Source organism: Notolepis coatsorum, assembly GCF_963971535.1.
Source record: "Notolepis coatsorum genome assembly, chromosome: 19".
In the NCBI taxonomy this organism is placed as follows: Eukaryota; Metazoa; Chordata; class Actinopteri; order Aulopiformes; family Paralepididae; genus Notolepis; species Notolepis coatsorum.
Window position 1 is genome coordinate 31,404,135 of NC_140183.1, and position 27,915 is coordinate 31,432,049.

Here is a 27,915-nt window from a genome sequence, read left to right on the forward strand (position 1 = left end):
TATCATCCATAATCACACCAAGAAAACGAAATTCATTAACTTTCTCTATATCAACTCCATCTATGGTCAGTACTATATTTTCATCTAGTTTTCGATTACCAAAAATCATAAATTTAGTTTTTTTCAGATTCAGTGATAGCTTATTTACATCAAACCATTTCTTTAGCTTTGTCATTTCATACACAATATATTCAGCTAGTTCCTTTAAATTATTTCCAGAGCAAAACAAATTGGTATCATCAGCAAACAAGACAAACTGTAATAGTTTTGAAACATCACAAATATCATTAATATATAAAAGAAAGAGTTTGGGCCCCAAAACCGAACCTTGCGGTACCCCACATTCAATTTTCATGAGCTCAGATTTGACATCTGCCAACTGCACATATTGTTGCCTATTTTGGAGATAACTACTCAACCATTCAAGAACCATTCCTCTCACACCATATGAACGTAATTTAGAAATTAGAATATTATGATCTAAGCTATCAAATGCCTTTTTTAAATCAATAAGCACCCTATTGTTAATTTCCTTTTTATCTGTTGCTGTTGTTATTTCTTCAATAATATGCATTAAGGCAGTCGCTGTTGATCTGTTTTGCCTAAAGCCATACTGACTTTCGCTAGGCAGTTTGTTCTTTTCCACAAAACCATCTAACTTATGCGAAAACAGTTTTTCAAGCACTTTCGAGAACTGTGAGAGCAATGACACTGGTCTATAGTTAGTGAAGCTGTGCTTATCTCCTACTTTGTAAAGTGGGATCACTTTTGCTACCTTCATCCTGTTTTGCTATCTTCATGGTTTAATGCAGACATATGTTGCAGGGACTATTATAATCATCATATTTGCGTGACCGTATCCATCAATGGGTTAAATCAAGCATTTTTAAGTGCTTTAGAGGAAATGTCAAAATATTGCAATATATATCGTGTATCGTGAGAGCCAAAAAATATCGCCCAGCCCTAGTTCAAAGATAACTTTCTTTATATCGCTTTATCCATTGGGCTGCTCTCGTTTCCAACTCTGTGTTGACAATGACATCCTGGTGTGACATCATCAACTACGGCAACTTAGGACGCTCTAAACTCAAACCTATTACATCACAGGCGGTTAAGTGGCGCAGTGGGCAAGGCGCTCGCCACTAACGCACAATATGCTGGGTTTGAGCCCAGCTCTCGGCGTTGCTTCCGGCTTGGCTGGTCATTCATACTAATACAATTGGCAGTATTAGGGGGTGGGAAAGCCGGTGGGTGGGGATCGGATGTTGTGGACAGCGACTCCTACAGGTCGGTTGGTGCGCCTGTACAGCAGAATCAGGGCAGCTTGAGCCTCCCACGCGTTACTCCTCGCCGCTGAGAGATCGCGCTGTACAGGTGAAAAGATGCGACCGCTGCCTCCTCGTGTACCGGAGGGGACACGTGATGCAAGGCTTGGTCCACATTGCAGCCGACCAGTGGGAGGCATGGTCTAACAATGTTCGAGACAGGGGAGGGTAGAAAAATTGAAAATGGGAAGAAAAAGTAGATAAAAAAAGAAAATTATAATAACTATTACATCACGCTCTCTCTCTACGTTGTCAAACATGTACACTAAAGTTAAGTTATGTTGGAGTTTTATTGTGTTTGAGTTGTTTGAGGAAAAGAAACCTCCTGTCCTGCAGTAGTTTTTATTTTCACTTTGTGCTGCTTGATTTTATTGTATTTCATGAAAAGTGTTTTTCAGAGATGGAAGTAACTTGAGAAAATTGCAGTTTTGCACAATAAATGTTTAAAATACCTCTGTACTATGTGAAATATGTCCTAGTAATACAAGAGTACAGTAATAATAGGTAATAGCTGCCAGTGTTTTACCCCTTCAGAAGCATTTATATAGACATTTTAAGATAAATGAATATACCGTGATGTATACCGTTTCCGTCTATGCTTCAAATTATACCGTGATATACATTTTAGACCATACCGTCCAGCCCTAATGGCTATCATACAGTTACATAGGTAGACTATAGGTTAAGGTAGGTAGTTATGATTACAGTGTAAGGCCGTTGTAGACAGTGAAGGCAGTAGATGTGTTGAGTATAGACAACAGAGTTCATATACAGTACTGTATACAGATCTATGCTCATCTACTAACAATGGACAATAGAATATAAGGTAAATGTTTTGTTTGCTCTCAGTTAAGTGGCAACGAACCTTAATGTAAACCCTCTGCCAATCTTTAAGGCAGCCGATCCTTCTAAAATAATTAAATATCATGACAAATCCTACTTTTTCAATGTCTGTGCAACCAAAATAATAAAACGTTAGTACCCCTTTCAATAAAAATAAATAAAGATGACCTCTAGTTAACCTCCTTAGGGTAAGGAGGGTAATACATTTTTGTTGTCTATCCCAAATCATGAAATTACCCATATAAGCTAAATCAGAGTTATATATATATATATATATATATATATATATATATATATATATATATATCATTCTACTAACTATTTTGTACTACTCATCATGAGGCATCATCATTTATCTGTATTAGAAGGTACTGATTCATAATAAAGGCCCCAGTAATATCTCCAAAAAACATTAACCTTTCCCTTTCGTCAGTGAGTAGTAGGGGTGTAAAGCTACACGTATCCGTACTGAACCGAACAAGTTTCAGTGTGTTACCGTACCGAACGGCTGTGTAGTGTACCGAACGAATACAACGGTATGTTAACCACTAACGACCGCCCACCGGGGGCTGTTTTTTTCACAATCTAATATATATATATATTATTATAATTTCTTAATTTCTTTACAAGTCAATTATTAATTTCAATATAGAATATTTGTTGACAGCCCTACAAGTACAATTAGTTACTGCACACTACATCACCCCTGAGTGGAACATGGAAAGCCAAACTTTCCCCCACTGTACCGAAAACCGTACCGAACCGTGACTTCAAAACCGAGGTACGTACCGTACCGTGGTTTTTGTGTACCGTTACACCCCTAGTGAGTAGGCTATGTATTGTGACCAAATGTATAATCATTTTATATAATAATAAGTCTAATTCCTCTTCATATGTCTCTTCTATATGATTGGTCCCCTCAATATTATCAGGTCGAAAAATCACAGTGGAAAGTACATATACCCAATAAGTCGTGTTCGGGGATGGGAGGACTGGCCTGCACTTGGACAGGGATGGAAGCGGAAAGAGATTTTGCGGCAGTCCCCTGTCGGCCGGACGGATACTTATTACCTGAGGTAAATCCTGCGAGTCCTCAATGTTCTGGTATCTTCAGTAAATCCTATGAGTCTCTCCTCAATGTTCTGATATCTTCAATAAATCCTATGAGTCAAGTCTCCTCTGTGTACGAGTCTTGATATTATATGTTCAGTTCATGGGCCAGTATATATTTTGTCTTGAAATTACTTGCCACCATAGTCAATGTTACTTGGATGTAATTATTTTAGTTGTTTTTCCTTATAGTTTTCTCCCCTCTAGTCCACAGGATCAGTGTGTGAGAAGCAGAGTAGATCTAGTTAAAATGCTGGAGGGCGTTTTGGATTTGGCAAGGTTTGAGTTCAAGTCTGGCATGTTCCTCACTCCCGGTTTCAAAAGGAAGGTAAGGAAATGTTTTACCACTTCAGACTCACATTAATTTACTTCATTCAATGTACTTTTCAAATTTGATTTCACCCTTGACATTTTTCCTTTGATGTTCTATTAGAGGAAGATGAAGAAGCGTTCCTCGTTGGCGTCCAGTTGCACAGGCTCACCCCTAAACCAAGGTGAATAAAGAAAGAGGGTCTGGGTCACCCACTATATATTCCGCAGTTCTTTGCATTTATGCGAAGTGATTCCTCTACATCACTATTCCCAAACTGGGGTATGCGTATTGACATATATGGGATCAATATATCAATATTCCCATTGATTTAAGGCAGTTTCACACAGGGAGCGATAATCCGCATGCGTCCTCGCTCTGATCAGCGGGAATGCACTGCGTCTCATGTGAATAGCCCACACAAAAACACAATCGCTCCTTTAGAAAACACAGGGCGATATGCGCACAGCGGGGAAAGCTGACCAGAGCACGAAAAGAGCGCGCGTGTGACAATTTCACGGGACCGCGCCCGGCCGCCCGTTTGCCTCTCCGCCCCTCAGATTGTCCTCGCCTCCAAATGGATGTAGAAAATTATTTAAGACTCTCTCCTATACAACCCAACATTGCGGAGTTATGCACGTCATGTCAAGCACACCCTTCTCATTGATCTAGTGAGTCGATCACATGTTTGATATTTGAAATTTGAGATTTATTTGAAGGATAAACCCCTTGAGATATGCTATCTCGTTTTCGAGAGGGTCCTTAACACAATCTGCGCCAAAAACTAGTTAACTCGTTATTGCCCGCCCATGCGTTCAGTGCCAGAAACGAGTTAACTCGTTTTTTGGGATCGTTATTTAGTTGATTCGCTATATCTACCGTAAATCCTCTAATAGTGGAGGGTACTTGAATAAAGGACGGGCCTCTTATAATGGCCGAGGGTTTGATGCATGCAGACAAATAAAGGCCGGTCTCCAATAAGGTAGCAAAAAAAGTATATATATTTTTTTTTCGTGCCGTGATATAGAATGAGATAAACTCTTGCCAATTAGTGGTCTGCAAGGGCCTTGAAATTAAGCCTGTGCCCAGCCCGAGCCCATGACGTTCAGGCCCTGCCCGACAATAAGCCCGACTGTAATGCAACATTTGAAGCCCTAGCCCGAATGAAAACCCGAATTTTTTATTTTTATTTAGGCGTACATTTAATTTAATTTTATTTATTTTTTATATTCGAAACACTTAAACGAAAATGTCCAATAGGTCTGCCTAAATAACAGATAGGCGCATATCGCGCTGAAAACTAACAAGCATTATATTATAGCCAAATATAAATTTTTATTTTAGATATTCAAAACACTGTTTATATATTAACTTAATAAATAAACAAAAGCAAAAATGTCCAATAGGTCTGCCTAAATAACGCATATCACGCTGAAAACTAAGAAGCATTTACATAGCCTGTTTCGCTCTTATTAGAATGCCGTCGCAGTGCTCGCTTAGACTGACTCACACGGCAGCCTCGTAAAACGTATTGAAGGCTATATGGAATCTTCTTTGACACACACACGACACAATAGCCTACTCAGTCACTATACAAACAAACAGAAAACATAAATCAGATTTCGAGCAGAGCAACATTTATATTATATAATGAAAGCACAACAGCACAGGGCAGTGGCGAACCACACCAGCAAATAATAATAATCAGACTCACCACTTCGCTGTTGATGTCAGCAACGCGTTGAACAACGTTAACAAAACTTCGCCAACCGGCTACATACATCGAAGAACAAATTTAAACGTTCGCCAACTGGCTATATTCCAACTTCAAAACAACCAATGCCACTTCGGTCCGGTTAATTTGTTCATCATCCACCTGAGGGCTTCATCACTGTTCTACTCCCCTCGAGTTCTCCCTGCGGGCTGCGGTAATTACATCCAAATGTTTCCAAAAATGCAGCTTTCCAGACTCATTGGGAACTTTCAAAAGCTTTCCCTTTCCCTAATTCCATATCTGTTAACTTATCCATCGCGACTCAGAGAGACACAAGTCTCTGACTCTCTGATCTGTGATGACAGCTGGCGTGAAACAGAAACTTAAGGTTATCCTATAACCCTAGTTATATATTTTTTGTTGATGATGATGTAATGTATGTATTGATGTAATGTAATGTATTGAATGTTGTTGTACATTTGTGCGTGCCGGACCCCAGGAAGAATAGCTTTTGCCCAGTGCAAAAGCTAATGGGGATCCTAAATAAACATAAACATAAACATATGAGTATAGCGAGCGCGGAATAACAAAAATAAAAAGAGGGCGCTGCCCGGCCGAGCCGAATTATTTATTTAAAAACAAAGCCCTACCCAGCCCGAACCCGTCGGGTAGGGCCCCGTCGGGCTCGGGCAGGGTTGCAGTGCACTATTGCCAATGCAAATCAAGTGCTGCCTCCCGCTACACTGACTACCGTACATTAACGTTTCCCTCTGGTTGGCGTTAGCTTTAGCGCTAGCTAACGTCATAATATCTAGATCTGTGGTGTCAGCTGGATGACGTTGACTTTGTTTGCAAACGTTAACGTTCGCTATCTATATTACAAGAATCAAGTTCGTTGGTTGACTTTTTTTATTACGGTACATTCGATGCCATTTTGTCACAGGAAAGATTTGCCTCTAGGATGGAACCCAGGTAGGTAATTTCTTCTTTCCTTGTGACAATATTGTCACCCACTGCAACTGAGAAGCCGTCGGTCTTCCGCAACAGTAGGCTTCTATTATTCTAATATGACTTGTTTTTTTAGGATATGCGATGCCCCCCTGGTTCATGACCTACTGTTGCTGGAACAGTCTGGTCAGTTTGGGGCAAATATGGGGTCAAGGCTGCAAATCATGATAAACATTTGAGCCAATGTTTTTCTGTTCATTTAGGGTCCAATAAAGAAAAAAAAGCAAGGAGCCCAAAAAATTAGGTAGGCGAAGTCTCTGAAACGACCACGCCCACTTTTTAGACCTGACATTTTGTATCTCGGTTCCTGGAGGTCGCAGATAGTTGATTTTGGGCTCAAAAGTTGCGGAAACACCACATTTATATTAGTGTTATGAACAAACGTATGCCCTAAAACCTTAACTTTTTGAGATATTCATGAAAAACCTTTTTTTTATCTCTGAATTGATCAGCGCCCAAGCCACTTCAGCCAAATCTGCTCATGAAGGCCATGCAGTTAGTTTGGGCCAAAGTTCAAAATCTACTCATGGGGCATACTAGTGTTTAGGTTGAGGCTTTGTTATAAGATGAGGACCCCAACAACCACCCAAGAAACAAAGCAAACCACTTGAAGTCCAAAAAAACAAAAAAAAATGTATCTACTTCTTCTTCTCTTTTTCAATTTTCCATCCCAATTCCACTGTTCCAATTCTTCCCTCCCCTGTCTTGAACGTTGCTCGCATATGCCCCCCACTGGCCGGTTGTAGGGAGGATAGAAGCCTTGCATCACGTGTCCCCTCCGATACACGAGGAGGCAGCCTGTCGCATCTTTTCACCTGCCAGTGCGGACTCTCATTGGCGAGGTGTAACGTGTGGGAGGCTCACACTACCCCCGCCATTTCCTGTCTCTGCTGTGCAGGCATCCCCAACCGACCTGTAGGAGTCGCTTTCCACGATGTCCAGATTACCACCCATCGACTTCCACCCGCTAACTCTGCCAATTGAGTTAGTATGACGGCTGGCCCAAGCCGGAGGCAACGCCGACAGCCGGAGTCGAACCCGGTGTCTCTTGCGTTGGTGACGAGCGCAATGTCCGCTGCACCACCCAGCCACCCCCCTTTATTTGAACACATCACACATCCCATCACACAGGATTCAAACACTTCCCGAGGCACTTGCAATAAATGAGATATTTCATCCCCCTGCCAGCACAAGAACATGAGGTGCATTTATTAGATCTGCAGCTACACACCCCTGTTACCTGAGACAATGTGTCTCCTGCGGAAACTGTGCTCCACTTGATGAAGAGTTTCTCCCCATCGGTAGTCCATCCCCATTCAACAACCGGGGGACAAGGGAGTTGTAGAAGGCTGTTCCCCCATAGCCATCCTGCCTGGACTGTATCTTTCAACAGATGCTGTAGAAGTGCATCCTGTCTTGGGGGCAGGTCTCGCAGCTCATCTTTAACTGACTGCTTGAACAGCTGGAATCTGAGTATCTATACTTGCACAGTCGTACAGTCCAGCCTTGTTGTACCAGCTCATTACCCAGGGTTCAATAACTTCCATGCTGTTCCTAACAGTCTCAATACTAGGGCAGCAACTTAGTCCTCTCAATGCAGCAGTGAGCTCTGTCAACTTACTGTGGTTCATCCAGGCTTTGAATTGAGCATTCTTTGAGTGGCCAAAGAAGGCACTCGCAGAATCACAGCCAATGACCAATCTTGGCAACGCTGTTCAACACCTTGAAGACAAAGTCCCGGAATGTCATGCCTTTGGTGAGAGACTTCGCCAGGATTCGTACTTGCACAGATAGATCTATCACAAGTCCTTCTGAGGCTGTAGATTGAACTTGTACTCTGATGTCCTTCAGGATTTGAGACTTTTGGCTGTGATAAATGTCTCCATCCTTTCTTGACAGGGCTTCTGGTAAACCTGTGATTGAAATGAATAGTTTTACCAAAACTAAATTAGCACTGTCAAATCAATTCACTTATAAAATGAATAATTGAACGTCACTGTATCGAGAATCTGGTAAGACGAAAGTTGCCTGCGTCTAAAACATTGAATAACTTTGAAATTAGCGCTACGAGGGTCATTTCATGTATGCACAACGAGATATGTAAGGGAGGTCATTGTCGCAAATTAATTGACCGACACAGAGTTTAGAATACCGAGGCGCCTCGCCGAGGTGTTCTTTAAACGTAGTGAAGGTCAATTATTTTGCGACAATGACAGAGTATAGCTATACATTATCCCGCTTATTATATGGCTAACTTACTAACAATATACTTCATTTTACACCATCGACAAGACGAGATCAAATGCAGACGCAGTTCTGTTCTGTCGCTCTGCCCTGTCATCGCCGGCAGCTTCCCCGGCAGCCGGCAGTGTCTGATTGCACTGATGTCAGTGGGCTTGATTGCGAACAGCTGCGCACAGCGGTCATTATTGCTCGGCAGACGTCCGTTATCGAGTAAAAACGGACCTCTGACGAGCGCTATTGACTAATCACAATCAAGCATTTCGGCGAATGTTAAAACGCCATGTAATAAAATAATGATAATCTAGCGTTGATTTCAGAAAAATTACAACGTGATTGACTGGATTAAACTAAAATGCCTTTTTCTCGTCTTTTTCCTGGAATTACTCAAAAGCACCCAAACCATACTCGGGTTTTGGGCATGTTGACTGGAAGCAACTCACTGACAGTCGACGGCATTATTAGACCCATAGATATACTGTAATATAAGATATATTTTAAGCACTCGCAAATGTCGCAGTCTAAAACTATATCAAAGACCTGGCGCTGAAGGGGGATCAGCGCCCCCTGCTGCTGGCGGTCAATGTGTTAACATAAAATACAAAACAAAACACAGGACAACAAAATACACTTATACACTGACAGACGCTCTCCCAAGCTCACCCCCACAGTCCACACTGATTCCTCCCAAGAGGATCGTCAATATATATATGTTCCCATATAAGTGTACATACAAAATTACAGTTTGATCTGTAAACATGTAAACCATAACACAGTACATCAGATGCAATTAGTAACGGGTGCAAGTAGTCTGCAGATGAGTAAACAAAGATGTCTTAAATAACTGGTAAGAAGTGAGAGATCTGAGTGAACTAGGCAGTTTGTTCCAATCAGCTGGAGCTTTATATTTAAAGGCAAGTCGACCAATAACTTTGGTGGTTTGAGGTATGATAAAGAAAGGATGATCCGTGTGTCTTAAATTATAAGTTGAACTATATGGAATTAGGAACTGCTTTAGATAGGCGGGATAATTAAAGTAAATACATTTGAAAACAAAAACCAATCAATGAAAATGTCTTCTGAATTGAGGGGAAAGCCAGTCTTAACGACTCAAACATAAGACAGTGATGGGTTCTATAAGGACACTACAATACAAATCTGCAAACACTATTATAAATGACATTTAAAGGACGGAGGTTTGATTGTGAGGTGTTCTGATAGTAGTCCACTATTGGAAGTACGAGCTGTGTAATGATTATTTTTCTAACTTGGAGAGAAAAACAGTTAATGGAACGATACAATATTCTCAGGCTACAATTTGTTTTCTTTATCACAGCATCAATATGTGACTTGAAAGTGAGTTGAGAGAGAGGGGAGCTCCAGTAGCTCACCACATACCTCGAGCGCTATTTCGGCGCCGGGGACAACGTGCTCGTCACGGATCTGCGGTTTAGCGAGTTCGAATCCCGGACTGCAGCCGTGCCTTTCCCAGAGTGTCTTCCCCCCCATCTGAACCCCTTCAGCCTGTTTCTGTCGGTCATCCTTGACCAGAATAAAATGCGATAAAACGCAAAAAAGAGCCAGGGGAATGGCCAAAGTTTAAAAAAAAAGAAAGTGAGTTGAGAATCAAGCCAAAGACCCAGGTACTTATATTCATTGACATTCTCAAGAGGAGCACCATCTAAAAACGTAATCGACAAATTATTTGATATTTGCAACAAATTTCATCTAGTACCAAACAGCATACTATAGGTATAGGACTTCTTCTTATTTAATAAAAGTTTGTTAATGGCTAAACATTTCTGAACACCATCAAAATGAGTCTGTAAAGTATACTGAATTTGTAGGATATCAGACATTGAAGAATAAATCACTATCGTCAGGGTATAATTGAGTATGACAGTCAAATGGTATCTGGGTGAGATCATTAACAAATATAGAAAACAATAATGGTCCTAAAGATGAACCTTGAGGAATACCCTTGTCCTTAATCAAAAAGTCAGACTGTTTACCCTGATATGATACACACTGGCGTCTGTGGTGGAGATGTTTGTTGAACCAAAGTAAAGAATGATTAGAGACACCAATAGCAAACAGTTTGTCAAGAATAAGAGAATGGTCAACCAAATCAAAGGCCTTTCTAAGATCTATGAATATTGCACCAGTGACCGTGTTATTATCTATTGATGAGTGAACATCATTGGTAAATTTCAGAAGGGTTGTGGAGTAGTAATGTCTGAAACCAGATTGGCATGGGGATAAAATATGAGATTCATTAACATAGTGGGATAATTGATTTTTTTTTTAAATGGCAAAGACTTGAAATTGGTCGATAATTATTGAGATCAGAAGGATCACCACCTTTATGCAATGGAATGACTTTGGCACATTTCCAGTTTAATGGAGTTTCATTAGCTGTTTATGACAAAACATGAGAGGCAAGTTTGATGAACTTGATCTCCATACCATCTGAGCCACAGCTAGTACCCAAGCTTAATTCATCAATGACCTTCTGAACATCAAGTGGTCGAATACTTCTAAAGGAAAAGGAGCTACCACATCTGGTGTTAAGAGGCACATCAGAGTAGGAAGAATCATTAAATTTTAGTCTGCAGACACAATTAAAGTGCTGATTAAAGGCAAGTGCAATTGATGAGGGATCATTCATTATTAATTCTAATATGAGTGAGACTTATAGTTGACTTCTTAGTTATACTGTTGATTCTCTTCCAAAACTGTTTTGGATTGCTAAAATCATTGCTTAAACAGTCTTTGAAATAGTTCGATTTAGCATTTCTTGTTTTAGTTGTACATAAGTTCCGTATTTGTTTATATGAATTGAAGTTGGCAGAATCCTTTGTCAGGCGATGCTTTTCCCAAGCCTCATCTCTTTGTTTATACAGATTTATAAATTCACTATTAATCCAGGGCAAGTGTCTACCCTTGACTTGTCTTCCAGGGAGCATGATGGTCAATAACATTAGTAAGCTCAGTATAGAAGAAATTCCATGCATCTTCAACAAATGGAATTAATTTAAACCTGTCCCAATTTTTTGATGTTATATCTTGAATAAAGTGCTCAGTATTCAAATTCCTACATTGTCTTATCCTGATAAATTTTGGTGGAAGACGTGGTAGCTTTATCTTCCAAATGCAAAAAATTATAGAATGGTCGCCGAAACTATCGGGTAGCACACCAGATTTTGGGATTCTATCTGGGTTGTGTGATGAGAATCCAATCTAGCAGGGACTTGGATCTAGAATCAACTCTAGTAGGTTGAGTTAAGTTGATACTTCCAAATAGGTTTAGAACATTACTAGATGATCGATCTAGTCAGTTGATGTTAAAGTCACCCAAGATAATAGTTTCATTTGGACGATCTAAAGAGTTAATGGTGGATAATATATAATTTGTAGATTCAGAGGGGGAATCAGGAGGTCTATAAATATTTCCAATGGCCAACTGTTTATTTTCATGAAAATACACTCAAAGTTTATAGGGTTCAACCTTGGCCTGAGAAGCTCAGAGGTCAGGTTGGATTTGACATATGTAGCCACTCCTCCGCCTCTAGAACCCGCTCTGTACAGAACATAGTTGTCAAGTCCAACCTCGTTGTCAGAGATTGCACTATGCAACCAGGTCTCAGACACAGTAATTACACTGGGATTATTGTAAACAAGCCAAGCTCTCAGTAAATATGTGAGAGGACTTTTACAAGGCTAAATAAAGAGCAAATGTATTGATAACTCACTCTGTTATATAATGCTAGGGACATCTATGGACCTCAGAGAATGTATTCCCAGTGTACGAATATTTAAGTAGGTACAGTACAACGATCACTGGTCAATGCAGCCAGGTTTCCAATAGCGCCTACACAAACATGCACGCCCCGATCTTAAAACGTGCGCACACACAAGGTATCTCTCTCACACACACACACACACAGCATTACGTACGTCACGTGGAATCCCAAACACTACACATTAACAAATTAGGCGAAACTGCAAATGATCAGGCCTATACAGTATATACCAAGAATAACTTCAGTATGAGTACAGCATATTTAGCATATTGTTAAAAGAGCCAAGGCTGGCTCACGTAAATTAAACATATGACTTACCATCAGAAGATTTGAAAGTGGCACTGAACCTCCTCAGGATGGTGTCCTTCCACTCAGTTGTATATGTTCTGGTCAGGTCTTTCTCAAACGCCAGCTGAACCAACTGGGCCTTCCGTTTGTGGAGCATTGTGAGTCTGGTCCGAAAAAACTTTTCGTAGAGTTGAGAATGAGTTCTCGCACATTGCTGTGTAGGCGCCGAAAGTGAATGCGTGCTTGAAAGCAGTCGGTACACTGGGAATTGCCACGAGAGATGTGTGGTACTGTGATAGAATGTACTTTATGGTCCAGATCCCCACCTCGATTGGCTGTGATTCTTTTTGCGTCCTGAAAAACTGTTTTGCAACTTTCTCCAACAACTGACTCGATAATGCTGTAGTACAGTCTCTTGAGTTATGTTTTGCAGTCATCATTCCTCTATCCTGTAGTTCCCTCAACCACATACCCATCCATATTTGTGTTTGTTGATGGCTAACCATGTTAGCTTCTGCATGAACAGATGCACCGGCTTTTTGGCTCCTAGCCGAAAGCTCTTCAGAGGTGCTGAGATTTGGATGTTTTCTTATGTCCATTTTCTTGTGTATCCTTGTGTTTTACCGTCCCTGACCCTCTTTGCGATGCATGTGCTTTTTGCGCTCACTCACGCTCTGACTACCCATCAACTCAACCGTGACCAATTACGTAATAACAAATTCAAACACACCAATCTGCAATCGCACACAGTCTATATAGCCTATTTATAAAGGAAAATGTCTGACTTTTACTATAATAAAAATAATGAATTAATTAGGGCTGACCTTCGAATCTTTTTTTGGAATTCGAAGCTTTGGGGCCGATATTCGATTTTAATTCGAAGCTTCGAGATAAAAAAAAAATTGTGGGACTTGTACAGCACTTTGTTCAACTTTGTCAGTGCTGTAAAGTTTAAACCTTTTTAAATCTTAGACAAACAAAACACTTTGCTTTCATGAAATATTGTAAGCCGTCATTTGAGGCTTTATAAAAGCAGCACAATGAACACAAATCTGTCAGTGCAGAGTCCGACCTCATCTTAAATAACAAACAGCATTGCTTGTTGTAGTTAACAAAGAGAGGCAGAGTTGATTTTGCACAACAACAAAAAAAATCGTTTATTTTTAATCGAATTTTATTTTCATATTCGAATCCCATGCCCATCGAACGAAGCTTCGAAGTATTTAAGACAGCCCTAGAATTAATACAACACAGGCATGACTTTGGGGGGGGCACAATGCGCTATCTGGGGGGGGGGTGTGGTGACTGTAATGGGAAATATTAAAGGACAAAACGATGAGCCGTTTACATTAATAATTCTGAGTCATTATTAATAATAGGTTTATTTCACCGTGGCCACAATGAAAGTTCAGTTTACAGTCAGAGACAACATGTTCACACAGTAGCATCTGGCCATAAAATGACGAAGAGCTCTGGTCAGACGTAAATTAAATACACAGTTGTCAGACGTAACATAATACATCAGATATGATGATGAAAACAAACAAAAATGGTTCCCAGTCACTGGAAGCAACAACAACCTTGCTATGGCTGGGAGATGTTGGTACATTGGAATCCCTTAAAGAGACACACACACATTACATAGCTGGTCAGAGTGAACCAGTCACGCTGTCTATAATGACATGATAATATATTCCACGACATGACCCACGAATGCCACCCCATAGCGCCGACACTGAAACACTATTGAATTTTGCCATCCGGACACATGCAATTTGAAATATGAATATAGAATATCAGGCCTATAAATTACCTTATTATGGCCAACTCACACATCTATGGATCGTGCCAAATCTCTTTCCAATGGCAGTTCAATCTGGATTTAGTACCACCAGACAGTGCAGCAAAAACCGTGAATGAAAGCTACTGTAAGTACAGTTACTTTTTTGTAATGTAAATGGCTCCGCCATTTTTCATCTGATTGAGCCGCAGTTTTTTTCCAGACGTTCACAGAAAGGTAGTGAAACTAACTATGTTCTATTTTATGGTAATAACGTTCAGGTTTGTTCGACCCCTGAGATATGATCCAGAAAATTACGTTGAAAAATTATTTCACCTCAGACGGCTCAAAGTTTGACCGGCTGGCGTGAGCTGGCTAGTGTAATTTAAAAAAAATTGAAAGCCCATCGAAAGCCCTCGGTTTGATTGATTGATTGAAAACTTTATTAACAGATTGAAGAATGGGTACAATACAGTACAGCTCAATACAAACAACTGTTAAGGGGATGCAGACCAGAAAAATACTTTCGTCTTGTTTACATGAGGGTCTCTTCCTTCAAAAGACTACACAAAATTTTGGCTGCGTACCTTCCTCCCGTTAATATGCGCCGGTTTCCAACTCGATGTGCTGAGATTTCTATAAACTCATATTTCACTAATAACACTTAAATCATTGGTAAACAAACATAGTGCTGAAAATATACACATTGACTGCTGTTTTGACAGGGTTTGACATTTGAAAAAGAAAACGCAACATTGATTAATACATTCTGTATTGATCGATTTATGGCGTGATATGAATCTCGGCCCTGTACCGGGCCCGACGGGCTTAAGGTTATTAACTAATCATTTGTAGATGACTTGCAACTAGGGATGTCCGATATTATCGGCCTACCGATATTATCGGCCGATATCGGCATAAAAATGTGATATCGGAAAATATCTATCTGTTTTCAAAAAAATATATATATATATATTTTTTTTTTTTCATTTATTTAACCTTTATTTACCCAGGCAAGCAAGTAAGAACAAATTATTATTTAATTTATTGTCAAAGTATGCATAATGTTGTGTTAATTACACGACAAGAGATATGTAATGTTAATTACCTGAAATTATTCCGTTTTTTGGGGGGGGAAACCCTGCATATATCGGTATCGGTTGATATCGGCATCGGAAATTAAGAGTTGGACAATATCGGTATCGGTAAAAAAGCCAATATCGAGCATCCCTAATTGCAACCGGCTCAGTGGCCTCGTGGGTAGAGTGTCCGCCCTGAGTTCGGGAGGCTGGGAGTTCAAGCCCCGGCCGAGTCATACCAAAGACTATTTAAAAATGGTACCCATAGCCTCCCTGCTTGACACTCAGCATCAAGGGTTGGTTTGGGGGGAAGTCCTTGTGACATACTAGCGTCATGTCCAAGGGGTGTACTTGTACATCAAGCTGCCTCACGCTACGGAAACAGGAGATAGGCTCCTGCCCCATGTGCCGTTACGGCTCGAGAACCATTGGTTCTCAAAGGCAACTTCTTCTACTTGCAACATATAACGGCATTCATTAATAATATCATTTTTAGAAGCACCAGATTTTTATTATTTTTATTTATTTGTCGTTTAAATTAACTAATTGATCAGTGAAACTGAAAAGAAAAAATATGATTTCAGCTCTTCAACATTATTTAGGCATCAATCAATAATCTGGTCATTCCGAATCCTAACTGAAGTGTATTTATTCAACGTTATATCATAGCACTTTTATTCAGCTTCTTGCCCCACATGCACACTGCATCCAGGTTATGGGGTCTATAACCAGAATATCTCACATCAATGTGTAAAATATGTCTCTGTACTGGTATGTTTTAGAATAATAAGGGATGTAATGGTATGAAATTTCATGGTACAGAGACTTCCGGTTTACGTTCAGATCGGATGGCGGCGTAACTTTTCCGAGCTCCATGACCACTGCACTTTAATTTTGATTACGACGCTAATTTTACGACATACATTCACATTATACTTCGTAGATATGGCGAAACAAATACCGAACAAGATTGGGACATTAAATGTATCGGGTCTTTGTTCCGTGCTGAGCTCGATGCTAGCATGCTGCAGCTAACCAACAGACTGGACATGGACACGCTCCAGGAGGATGTAGCTAGCGCGACCACGCGGCTCTCTAGGGTGGAAGAAGGGATGGCAGAGGTGGCGGTCGTAGCTGAAACCAACTCCACGAGATCTTGGCGATTGAAGACAAGTTCCTCTTTTACGAAAATAAGATCGCTGACCTAGAGGACCGCAATAGAAGGTGCAACGTCAGAATATACGGCTTGCCCGAGAACATTGAAAACGATGCGCCGATTCAGTATCTCGAAAAGATGATTTCACAGTGGTTTCCGGCCGTCTCTAAACCAGAGATTGAGCAGGCGCATAGAATATTCAGGAACGGCCCTCCGGAGAAGGGTGAACGTCCATGCGCCTTTATATTTTGCTGCCTGCAGTTCCCTATACGTCAGGCTATTCTCCAAGAGGCCAGGAAACACCCTCCAAAAGTGGGTAATTAAACCCTCAGATTCGCCATGGATTTCAGCGACCACACCGCCAGACGTCGCAGGGCCTTCTCTAAAGCTATGGGAGTTGCTCGGGAGAGGGGCATAGAAGTCTACCTATTAGGCACCGGGGAGTGACGGGCCTCGGAGCCTTGGTATGCTAAGCGCAAGCTATGCTAACTTTCCGGCTCTCCAAGTCAACGCTAACGTTACCAACAGAACGGTAACACTCAAGGTTTATCTACGCTGTATATTTCCAGAAATGGGTATGCACACTGACTATTTTCAAGTATAATTCAGACGACTTGTGCTTTTTAACGCTTTTGCCTTTTTATTGTCTGAACATTGAACTTCGCATTGATTGTTATGCATATTGTCTTTTTTCAAGTTTGCACTTGGACGAACTGTGCTTCACACTATGTTCTAACGTATCTGCCGGTCGAGGGGGATGGTCCTCTCTCGGCGGAGCTACCTACGTGAATCAGGATATAACAGGCCTTGAGCCCGATTAAACTTAGCTCGAGGCGTGCTGGTTGCCCAGCTCTCCTAGCTAACATTACGTTGCCACGTGTCTACTATGACTTTTTTGCTCCGGCTGAACGATAACGCTCAAGGTTTGTATCCACTGTGTTATCTCAATGACGGGTACGCATGTTGCCCTTTTCTCAAGTTTAACTCAGACGAGCTGTGTTTTAATGCACCTGCTTTTATCGTCTGCACTTTGAACTTCGCATTGAACTCTGCATAGATTTCTTCTCTCAGTTGAGTGAAGTGGGTTCCTTTTTTCTAAATTGTTACAATATACCTTACAAGTTATTAGTATGGTTAAGATTAGGGCTGTCAGTTTATCGTGTTAATTAGATTAATTAATTACACAGCAAATTATCGTGTTATGAAAATTAACTCAAAATTAATTACAAAAAAAGAAAAAATGTAGAATACGCATTTTACAGACTTTTTTTTTAATATGGTTCATTTGCATGTTCTTGGTATCTGATTCTAGGGACATCTATGAATCTCAGGGAATGTATTCCCAGTGTCAGAAATACTATGGGCTAGATCCACAAAGAATGGATTGCACGGTGCAAGTTGCACCCTTACTTACAATTCATTATGAATTGAAAATGGGGGACCCTGATGTAAACAAGACGAAAGTCTTTCTCTGGTCTGCATCCCCTTAACAATTGTGTGTATTGAGCTGTACTGTATTGTACCCATTCTGCAATCTGTTAATAACATTTTCATTCAATCAATCTGCGCGGTGATTGATTGAATGAAGATTTTATTTTGAGTAAATTGTAATGAACCAAATGAGAATATCAATAAATTTTTTTAAATCTTTGACTGTGAATAACATCATGCTCAAATTGACCAGACCTGAAAAATCTAAGCAAATTAATAGATGGAAGATGATTAAACAGAACGTTTTGTAGATACAGTACTGGATTCTGCCATCCGGACACATGCAATTTGAAATATGATTATAGAATATCAGGCATAAAATGGTTATGAGATTAAAATTTAATTAATTAGATTAATTAATTACAAATCCTGTAATTAATGAGAGAAATTGTTTTAATCGCCTGACAGCACTAGTTAAGATACATAATGTTGTTGTGGTTGCTGTGCTCGGTCAAGGTTGACCAACTGATGTTTGAACGATACCGGACAAGTATTCTTATGTGGGGGAGGGGGAAGGGAATGGCGGATTGTGTTGTTTTTTCTTTTCAATCGACTCGCTCTGTCTTATTTTTGTTTTCACGCTCGCGCTCGGAACTCAATAGGACCTTAACAAGTGGATATGTATCTATTATGGTGTTCTACTCCAAACTAATTACATTCAGTCATATTGCAGCCTTTTTAGACTATGGCTAATTTGAACATTGATCTGGAATACATACAGGGGGTCTCAGTATACCGCATAAACGCACAAGTGTACTAATGTGGCTAAAAAGGAAGGAAGTGGACCTTGCTTTACTGAGTGAAACGCACCTTTTATTGGCGGATAACGCAAGACTGGCAAATACATTTTACAATAACATAAGTTATTCTTCTTTTAGCACCAAGGCCTGTGGGGTAGCCATAATAGCGAAGCGACATTTGAATATTAAACTGTTAAATGTGTGGTCTGATGCAGATGGTCGAATTACTATTGCTAAAATAGAATGTTCTAACCGGAAAATTGTGCTGATTTCTGCATACGCCCCTAATTTGTATGACGCTAACTTTTATGCTGTACTCACTGCAGCTATGCTGAAACTACCTGATTACTCATTAATAGTAGGAGCTGATTTTAATGCAGTTTGGGATCCATTGATTGATGGGTCCAATCACGCTGAAACCTCTGATCAGAAGCAAGCTTCCATAGCCCTACAGGCCTGGTCTAAGGACACGGGGGTAATCGATATCTGGCGATCGCTCAACCCATCCGCGAGAGATTGTTCCTTCTTCTCGTCGAGACATAAGACCTTTTCCAGGATTGATTATGTTTTTTCTTCCCCACGTCTCTTTGATAGCTTTGATGTTGACGTATTGCCCATAGCACTTTCAGACCACAAAGGTATCCTACTCTAGGGTTCACTCAGTAAAATAACGTCCCGCGCCCCTAGATGGCGCTTTAACTCTACACTGCTGAAAAACGGAGAGTTTAACTTGCAATTTAAAGAGAAGCTCACTGAATTCCTGCAGTTTAATGCTGGTTCGGTACAGGACTCCAGAATTCTATGGGATTCAGTTAAGGGTTTTATCAGAAGTAACACTACTCTTTGCATCTAATCTCCACAAGGGACGTCTCTCCAAGCTGGTGGAATTGGCTTCATGCCACGTTGATCTCTTCATTGCAGCACAACTACTCTAGTCGACTAGAGCTTCAAATGAAGGTAGTGAAAAAAGACATTAACTCCATTTTAAGACGACAATCTGAATTTCAGATGCACAAAACAAGACAGCACTACTACTTTCACGGCTCCAGGCCTAGTCACCTACTAGCTATGAAGATACGCGCCAGTGAGCAATTTACGGATATCCCTTCCATTAAGAACCAACAGGGGGAGGTAACCACCAACCCCAAAAAGATTAATGATACATTTCGCTCTTTTTATTCCAACCTGTACAAGTCAGAGGTACAAGCACCTCAAAGGCGCTAAAAACAAAATTACAAACATCTCAAAACAAACTGGTCAGACTACTGCTTGACCTTACTCCTAGAACCCACCTCACCCCTGCCCACTTTGACAACCTAGGATGGCTTAGAGTAGACGACAGAGTACAGCAACTTGCAATGGGCCTGGTCTACAAGATACACTACACGACCAAGGTACCCATGTACATGTCAAAATACTTCCCAAAGGTCAGTGAATACCACGATCACAACACCAGAGGGAGCTCCACAAATCATGTTAAACCCAGATTCGGCTCAAATAAGGGACTAAACACGTTTCGCAATTATGCCACATCAATGTGGAACGCCCTACCCAAAGCTGTAAAGGAATGTGGATCACTACCCACTTTCAAAACCTCTCAAGGGACACCTACGGGAGACTGCAATTCAACACTGGCCCCTGTAAATATCCTAACCCAACCCCCTCCAATGTACAGTCATTTACCTAGTATGGTTTTGTCAATAGTCCAATGTACAATTTTGTTTGTTTGTACAGTGTCCCCCCCCCCCCCCCCTCAATGTACAGTTTTGCCAATGTACAGTCATTTACCTAGTATGGTTTTGTCAATAGTCCAATGTACAATTTTGTTTGTTTGTACAGTGTCTCCCCCCCCCCCCCCTCCTCAATGTACAGTTTTGCTTGTTTATACAGTGTGTTCCCCCCCCCCCCCCCCCAACCACCTCCAATGTAGATTACCCAGTATGGTTGTCAATATCCCAGTGTACCCAACCCCCCCCCACCCAACCTCCTCCAATGTACAGTTTCTACGTCAAATGTATATACTCCCTTTTCCTGACTCCTTCTGTATCACAAACGGTACTGTATTTGCAAATCTGGTATGTCATAAATGTATAGATGTAGCAGTACTGACTATCTGTATGTCATGTATGTCATATATGTCCTGATGAATTGAAAATGGGGGACCCTGATGTAAACAAGACGAAAGTCTTTCTCTGGTCTGCATCCCCTTAACAATTGTGTGTATTGAGCTGTACTGTATTGTACCCATTCTGCAATCTGTTAATAAAGTTTTCAATCAATCAATCAAATCTTTGACCATACCAAGATGGAGGATTTTCTAGATCAAATCAACCTACCACAGATCTCGGAAGATAATGCTAAGCTGTTAGCTGCACCTATCACACTAGTTGAACTTAGAGAGGCGATTGCGGATATGCAACGGGGCAAGGCTCCCGGATGGGACGGCATTCCACCGGAACTCTACCTTGCATTCTGGGATGTACTCGGTCCCTTATTACTCGCAATGATTTTACACTCAATCAAAGAGGGCAATTTCTCCAGAGACGTCAATATGGCGCTTATATTTGTTTTACTCAAGAAAGATAAGGACCCCACCGAATGTGGCAGCTACAGGCCCCTCGGAGCCGATCTTAAGCTATATGCCAAGGTTCTAGCCACCGACTTCAAAAGCATATGACATCTCTAGTTCACCCTGATCAGACCGGTTACATAAGACGGTTACTGCATGTGATTGATGCCAGCAAGGACGTTGCAGTTCCTACAGCGGTCATGTCCTTGGACGCAATGAAGGCATTTGACAGATTGGAGTGGTCTTACTTGTGGGCAGTTCTTAGAAGGATGGGGTTGGGTGAGGGTTTCATTCATATGATCAAAGTTCTCTACACAGGGCCTTCGGCCATGATCTTAACGGGGAAGTTCTGCTCGCCACTCTTCTCTGTCTCGCGCTCTTCTAGACAGGGTTGTCCTCTTAGTCCCAGACTATTCGCCTTATCTCTCGAACCTCTAGCTCAATACATAAGACAATCCCAAATTATATCTCCTGTTTCAATTCAGGGCACACATCACCATATCAGCTTATACGCAGATGATGTACTCCTGTTTATGCAGAATCCCTCCGTCTCTCTACCTCATCTGCTCAGCATGATAGATGAATTTGGCAGCCTGTCCGGCTTTAAGATCAACTGGCCAAAATCTGCTTCTCTTCCACTTAATGAGCCTGCGAAGGCTACCATCCTACCTGCAAACATACTTATGGTGTAGCACTTTAAATGTTTAGGGATTGAAATATTCCCCACTATTAGCCAGACGGTAAGGTATAATTACTCCAGCTTGGGTGACAGGATTACGAATGACTTCAAGAGATGGTCCAAATTTAAAAAAGTGTGCGAATGCCCATGTCCACTTGTTTTTTTCTTTTAGTTTTTGGTGTTTTTTATTTGTATATTTAACCCATTCTCCGCCAAACACGTGTTAAGGTGGGTTTCTCCGCCATGCGTTGTCTGCCAATAACTCCGTAAGGCGTTTTTGAGATCAATATTTCATATTTTTGTCATGGGATTCATATTTCACCCACGGAGTCTTGGGTGATGCTGTCTGAGCCATCACAACTCTGCAACGATTCAATACCGCCACCGGGTGGCCGATCGGCGAGTTGCCAAACCGGAAGTGCCCATTGTAGCTCTGTCCGTCCCCTATTTTCGTCCGTCCACTCTCTTATCGTCCCGCGGCTCAATACAGACACCATCGATATGGATCTTTGCCATAACTCAATAATCAACATGATTTTGGACGTGTATTAGTAATATACAAACCGGAAATGGATCGCATCGATCAACATCCCATAATTGGGATCTGTTTGCTCCACTCTCATCGCCAAACGCTACGAGGAGACTGGGGTGAGTTTCAGCGTTTTTCTTTATCATTTTAGATACAAACTGCTCTGATCAATATATCACCCATACTACATAAATCATTTAATGTCGGTCATTGAATTATAAACGACCCCCCCCCCCCCTCTGTTCACCCGCAGATGACCAGTTATGACGTTTAGGACCATGTACAGTTGAAATTTTTAATATAACATTGATCGGTATCAAACTGCATTTGATCATCTAATATATGCATTTATGCCTATATCTCACGTTCTATGAAATACTGCAGAAAACGATAAAAACATATTTATACTCTAGACGGTATTTTAGTATGAATGTGTGAATGAAAAAGTAAAACGTTCCTACATCCTGAACGATAGATAATTGATGTTGAATGGGCCATAGTAATGTCAATTTAGCAATACAATTAAAAAAAAGTTATAGCCCTGCAAAGAAGGTGAACATCTCCATAGACAAATAGCGCTGGCAGAGGATGATTTAGGATGATCAAAGTGGTGGCAGAGAATGGGTTAATTATATATATGTTTTGGGCCCCTTTGGCTGTGTGTCTGATGGTCGCGGGCTCGGAAGGGTGGGGGGGGGGGCTGGTTCGGGGTCTCGGCGGATCGTGGTGTTAAAGAGGTGTGATGCTTTGGTTCGCTGGGGCGCCGGACCAGGGGTCCTCGAGGGATGGGGATCGTGGCTGCCGTGTCTGGTGAGGGTGGGGGCTCAAGATGTTCACTGTACAGTGTCTCCATTATTGTCTTCCCATTTTTTGTAGTAGGTTGCTGTTTTGTGATGTCTTTTTGTGTATTATTGTTATTGTTGTATTGTGATGTGTCTTGTTCCATGTGAAAAAGTTAAAATAAAGATTTGATCACAAAAAAAAGAAATTTCACAGTACAGTACTTTTATATTTTTATTTAACCAGGCAGGTCAATTAAGAACATTCTTATTTACAATGACGGCCTGGCGGGAGGACAAAATACCTCTAGAAAAACAGGGAAAAGGGGACACAAAATGAAATAAAAGAAAATAAACCAAAAAGAACAATCTACATAAGACTATTGGACACGGACAATATATACATCACAGAGGTATGGGAAATAATTTAAAACACACCAAACAAACAACCAAATAAAATTACAATGTATGTAAAACATGAAGCAGAACAGACAATTTAACTACCAGTTAAAAGGCTGAGTGACAGTGGCAGGTGTGTGTAAATGTTGCACCCATGAATCGCACCGGATTCGGGATGAATATATTTCAATACGTTTTATTCTGATCTGGCTTAGACTATGTACAATATACTGTATATATGGCAACAACCACAGTATAACAGCTTCTATCTCTAAGCAGCTACATTGGCATTAGTGATGGTTGTGTCCACTAGTATGCGGTTACCTAGCATTATAGTTCCCTCAAACAATGTAACAAAGCACAATACAAACAATATAAACAAACAACAACAAAGCACTCTAATCTTAATCTTGGCATCCATTATCTTGGCAGCGATTGAAACTTTGAAGCATTTGTGTCAAACCCTATTTGAAAACTTCTTGATCTCTCCTTGTCTCCTGCTCCTAGGTACCAAAGCATCAAATACCTGGTCCTCGAACAACAAAGTGACTAAGGAAGCAAAAGAGGAGAGTTCTGAGGGGTCGACGGCTGAGACGGAAGCCAACACCGGTCACGCGGAAGAGATGTCACAGCTGTGTCGCTCCACCAGCCGAAACGAGGAACCTGAAGGGCAGAGGATTCTGACGCCCCCTCCTACCAGTAAGAGGGTGACAGAAGAAGCACCTCTGCTGAGAGAGACCAGGAAGAAGTTACAAGATTTCTTGGGCTTGAATCGATCATCTAAGAGACGGAGAACAGACAAAGCTCCAGATGAGAAACGTAAACAAGATGGATGATTATTGATTCCACCCAAATCAAACTTATTTGTTTTCTTCTATTGTGCAAAAGTAGACATTCTCCTAGAATGCTTTGGATATTAGAGAATTGTATGGACAGTCGATGCAAATACAGCTCAGTATACAGCAGATAAAACTCAGTTCTGTTCATACAACATTCAAGTTGAGCACTTACAAGTGTTGGCATCCTCAGTAATGAAGAGCCGAAAAGGCAGTGAAGGTTGGAAACGTATTATGTGTTAAGAGGAAAATATACTGTATTCTTCTGTTCAGAAGCTATTTCTCAGAAAGGACATGTGGTGTGTTATAAGCTAACTCTGGTCCAACTGTTAAATAAACTGAACTAAACTAAATATAACTTTATCCTCAAAATAATGTTTGTTACAATTATTGACACCCTGTCTTATGAAGCTTTTGTATGGTTTGGTACATTTTCATCCATGTTCAATATTTAAATGAGCTTATTTGCCATCTTCCCCAGAGTCGGACAAGAAGATTAACTACCGTACAGAGAGTGACCTGCAGCACGCTAGCTAGCTTACACAATGACTGGAAGTGCATAAGGATCATTAGCCTACCGTCAAATGTAACTAAATACACTTTCCAGCAACTCCAAACCGGTCTTATTTACATGTTGTGATTTGTGTATTTACCATGTGTAGAAATAACAGCCTCAGATTGTTCATATATTTCGTTACTTTGAAAGTAGGCTAATGGTCCATAGCCACTTCCAGTCATTCTGTATTATGTAAGATAGCTAGTACACTGTGGGTCTCTCTCTCTCTGTACTGACATGAGAAGGGTACCTATCTTCTTGTCTTGACTGCGGAAGACGGCAAATACGCTAGTTGGCGTATCGAGCATGAAGGGAACTATGGGCAATAACGTACATCATGCCTCCAATCTGGTCATAGATCATCAGATGTGATGTAACTACAACATACAGTGTTCTATTGCTTATATGCAACAGTTTTATAATGTGTCTTGAATAAATGAGGTATCAAGTTGTGATTCATTCTCTTCTAAATTAATTGGGTTGGTTACAGTATGTATCACTAAGCACAAATAAACAGTATGATTCTCCAGCTGGAATGACTGCTAACTCTGCCTGCAAGTATTTAGGTGGACAGTCTTGATGGTCAAACTACCCTCAGACGCAGAAAGTTCAAACCGGTTAATGTTATACCGTAGGCATGTTAACATCTCTTTCATGGAGTGGAAGTTCTATCATAGAAGAGAGCTTCTCTTTTTTGGAAATAATATTGGAACCCTTGTGGGTTAAACAGGTGGAACAGTGAATGAAGGACCAACTGAAAGCCCATTGTCTGGCAGAGGACATGGGGAGGAAGAAGTGAGTCAAAGCTCAGAAGAGAAGGACGACAGCGGATCAGAGAGGATCTCCAGGGCGGAATCGCCACTGAAGGACGACAGTGGATCAGAGAGGATCTCCAGGGCGGAGTCTCCACTGAAGGACGACAGTGGATCAGAGAGGATCTCCAGGGCGGAGTCGCCACTGAAGGATGACCGCAGATCAGAGAGGATCTCCAGGGCGATGCCGCCACTAGGAGGCTCTGCAGCAGCGGCCAGTTCAGATACACAGGAAAACCTCACCTCAGCTCCTGTGGAATCGGACCTGGGGGGAGAAGCCACCGATGGTGCCAAGGCCGGTGGTGCCGGCGGTGTGCAGGGATGGGAGGACTGGCCTGCACTAGGACAGGGATGGAAGCGGAAAGAGGTTATGCGGCAGTCCCCTGTCGGCCAGTCGGATACTTATTACCTGAGGTAAATCCTACGAGTCCTCAATGTTCTGGTATCTTCAGTAAATCCTATGAGTCTCCTCAATGTTCTGGTATCTTCAGTAAATCCTATGAGTCTCAATGTTCTTCCGTAAACGGCAAAAGTCTCTGTGTACGAGTCTTGATATTCTGGTATCTTCAGTTCATGGGCCAGTATATATTTTGTCTTGAAATGACTTGCCACCATAGTCAATGTTACTTGGATTATTTTAGTTGTTTTTTTGCTTATAGTTTTCTCCCCTCTAGTCCACAGGACCACTGTGTGAGAAGCAGAGTAGATCTAGTTAAAGTGCTGAAGGGCGTTTTGGATTTGGCAAGGTTTGAGTTCAAGTCTGGCATGTTCCTCACTGGTCCCGGTTTCAGAAGGAAGGTAATGAAATGTTTTACCACTTCAGAAGCACATTAATTTACTTCATTCAATGTACTTTTCAAATTAGATTTCACCCTTGAAATTTCCCCTTTGATGTTCTCTTAGAGGAAGATGAAGAAGCGTTCCTCGTTGGCGTCCAGTTGGATGGAGCAAGGAGAGGGGGCAGATACTCCCCGCACAGACTCACCCCTAAACCGAGGTGAATAAAGAGGGTCTGGGTCAACCACTAAATATTCCACAGTTCTTTGCATTTATGTGAAGTCATTCCTCTACAGACCGGAATCAAATCAGCCTGACATAGAAAATCTGCCATCAAATCATGACGTCTCAAAAGTTTTCAAGTTTCTTTATTAGTTGTCATACAGAAGTACAGAATACTTTTATATAAAATGCTTCTTTCTGTTTTGCTCCAGAGATTGTTGCTCCAGAAGTTGTTGTATATCTCAACCGGACAAGTAATGAAAGTAGTTTGCTACTATTCAGTTAATGTTAATAGTTGAAGCCACCTTGACTCAAAGTTTCCCTGATAGACAATCCTGTGAAAGTACAATTATTGTTAGTAATGGTAGACGGTAAGAATTATAGTTAGTAATGATAGACGGTAAGAATTATAGTTAGTAATGGTAGACGGTAAGAATTATAGTTGGTAATGGTAGACGATAAGAATTATAGTTAGTAATGGTAGACGGTAAGAATTATAGTTGGTAATGGTAGACGGTAAGAATTATAGTTGGTAGTAGACGGTAAGAATTATAGTTGGTAATGGTTGTAAGAATTATAGTTAGTAATGGTTGACGATAAGAATGATTCTGCCCATGCCTCTTTGTCTAACACACACTTCCTGTTTACACATTATCATTAGCATGCTAATGCTAACAAACACACTGACTACAAAAACGGACAGCTCTCCAATTAAGTTATTAGCCTTTGCAATAGCATGTTAATGCTAGACGGTAAGACCAATTCTACCAGTGGCTGTTCGTTTGTCACTCACTTCCTGTTTCCTGTTCACCCCAGCTCTACTTTGTGCTTGCAACCTGAGTGCCATCTAGTAGCTAAGACTTCTGGGT

General features: G+C 41.0%; 1 protein-coding gene across 1 annotated transcript in view; it reads left to right on the forward strand.

The window, feature by feature from the left end:
• LOC311246441 (uncharacterized protein) overlaps positions 1–27,915 on the forward strand; it is a 191,953-nt gene that overhangs the window by 142,410 nt on the left and 21,628 nt on the right. The window contains exons 16-22 of the mRNA XM_084336596.1: positions 3,101–3,244; positions 3,486–3,606; positions 3,712–3,772; positions 24,351–24,662; positions 25,966–26,461; positions 26,722–26,845; positions 26,951–27,044. Of these exons, the coding sequence (XP_084192722.1) occupies positions 3,101–3,244; positions 3,486–3,606; positions 3,712–3,772; positions 24,351–24,662; positions 25,966–26,461; positions 26,722–26,845; positions 26,951–27,044 (1,352 nt within the window). The remainder of the gene's footprint in view (positions 1–3,100; positions 3,245–3,485; positions 3,607–3,711; positions 3,773–24,350; positions 24,663–25,965; positions 26,462–26,721; positions 26,846–26,950; positions 27,045–27,915) is intronic.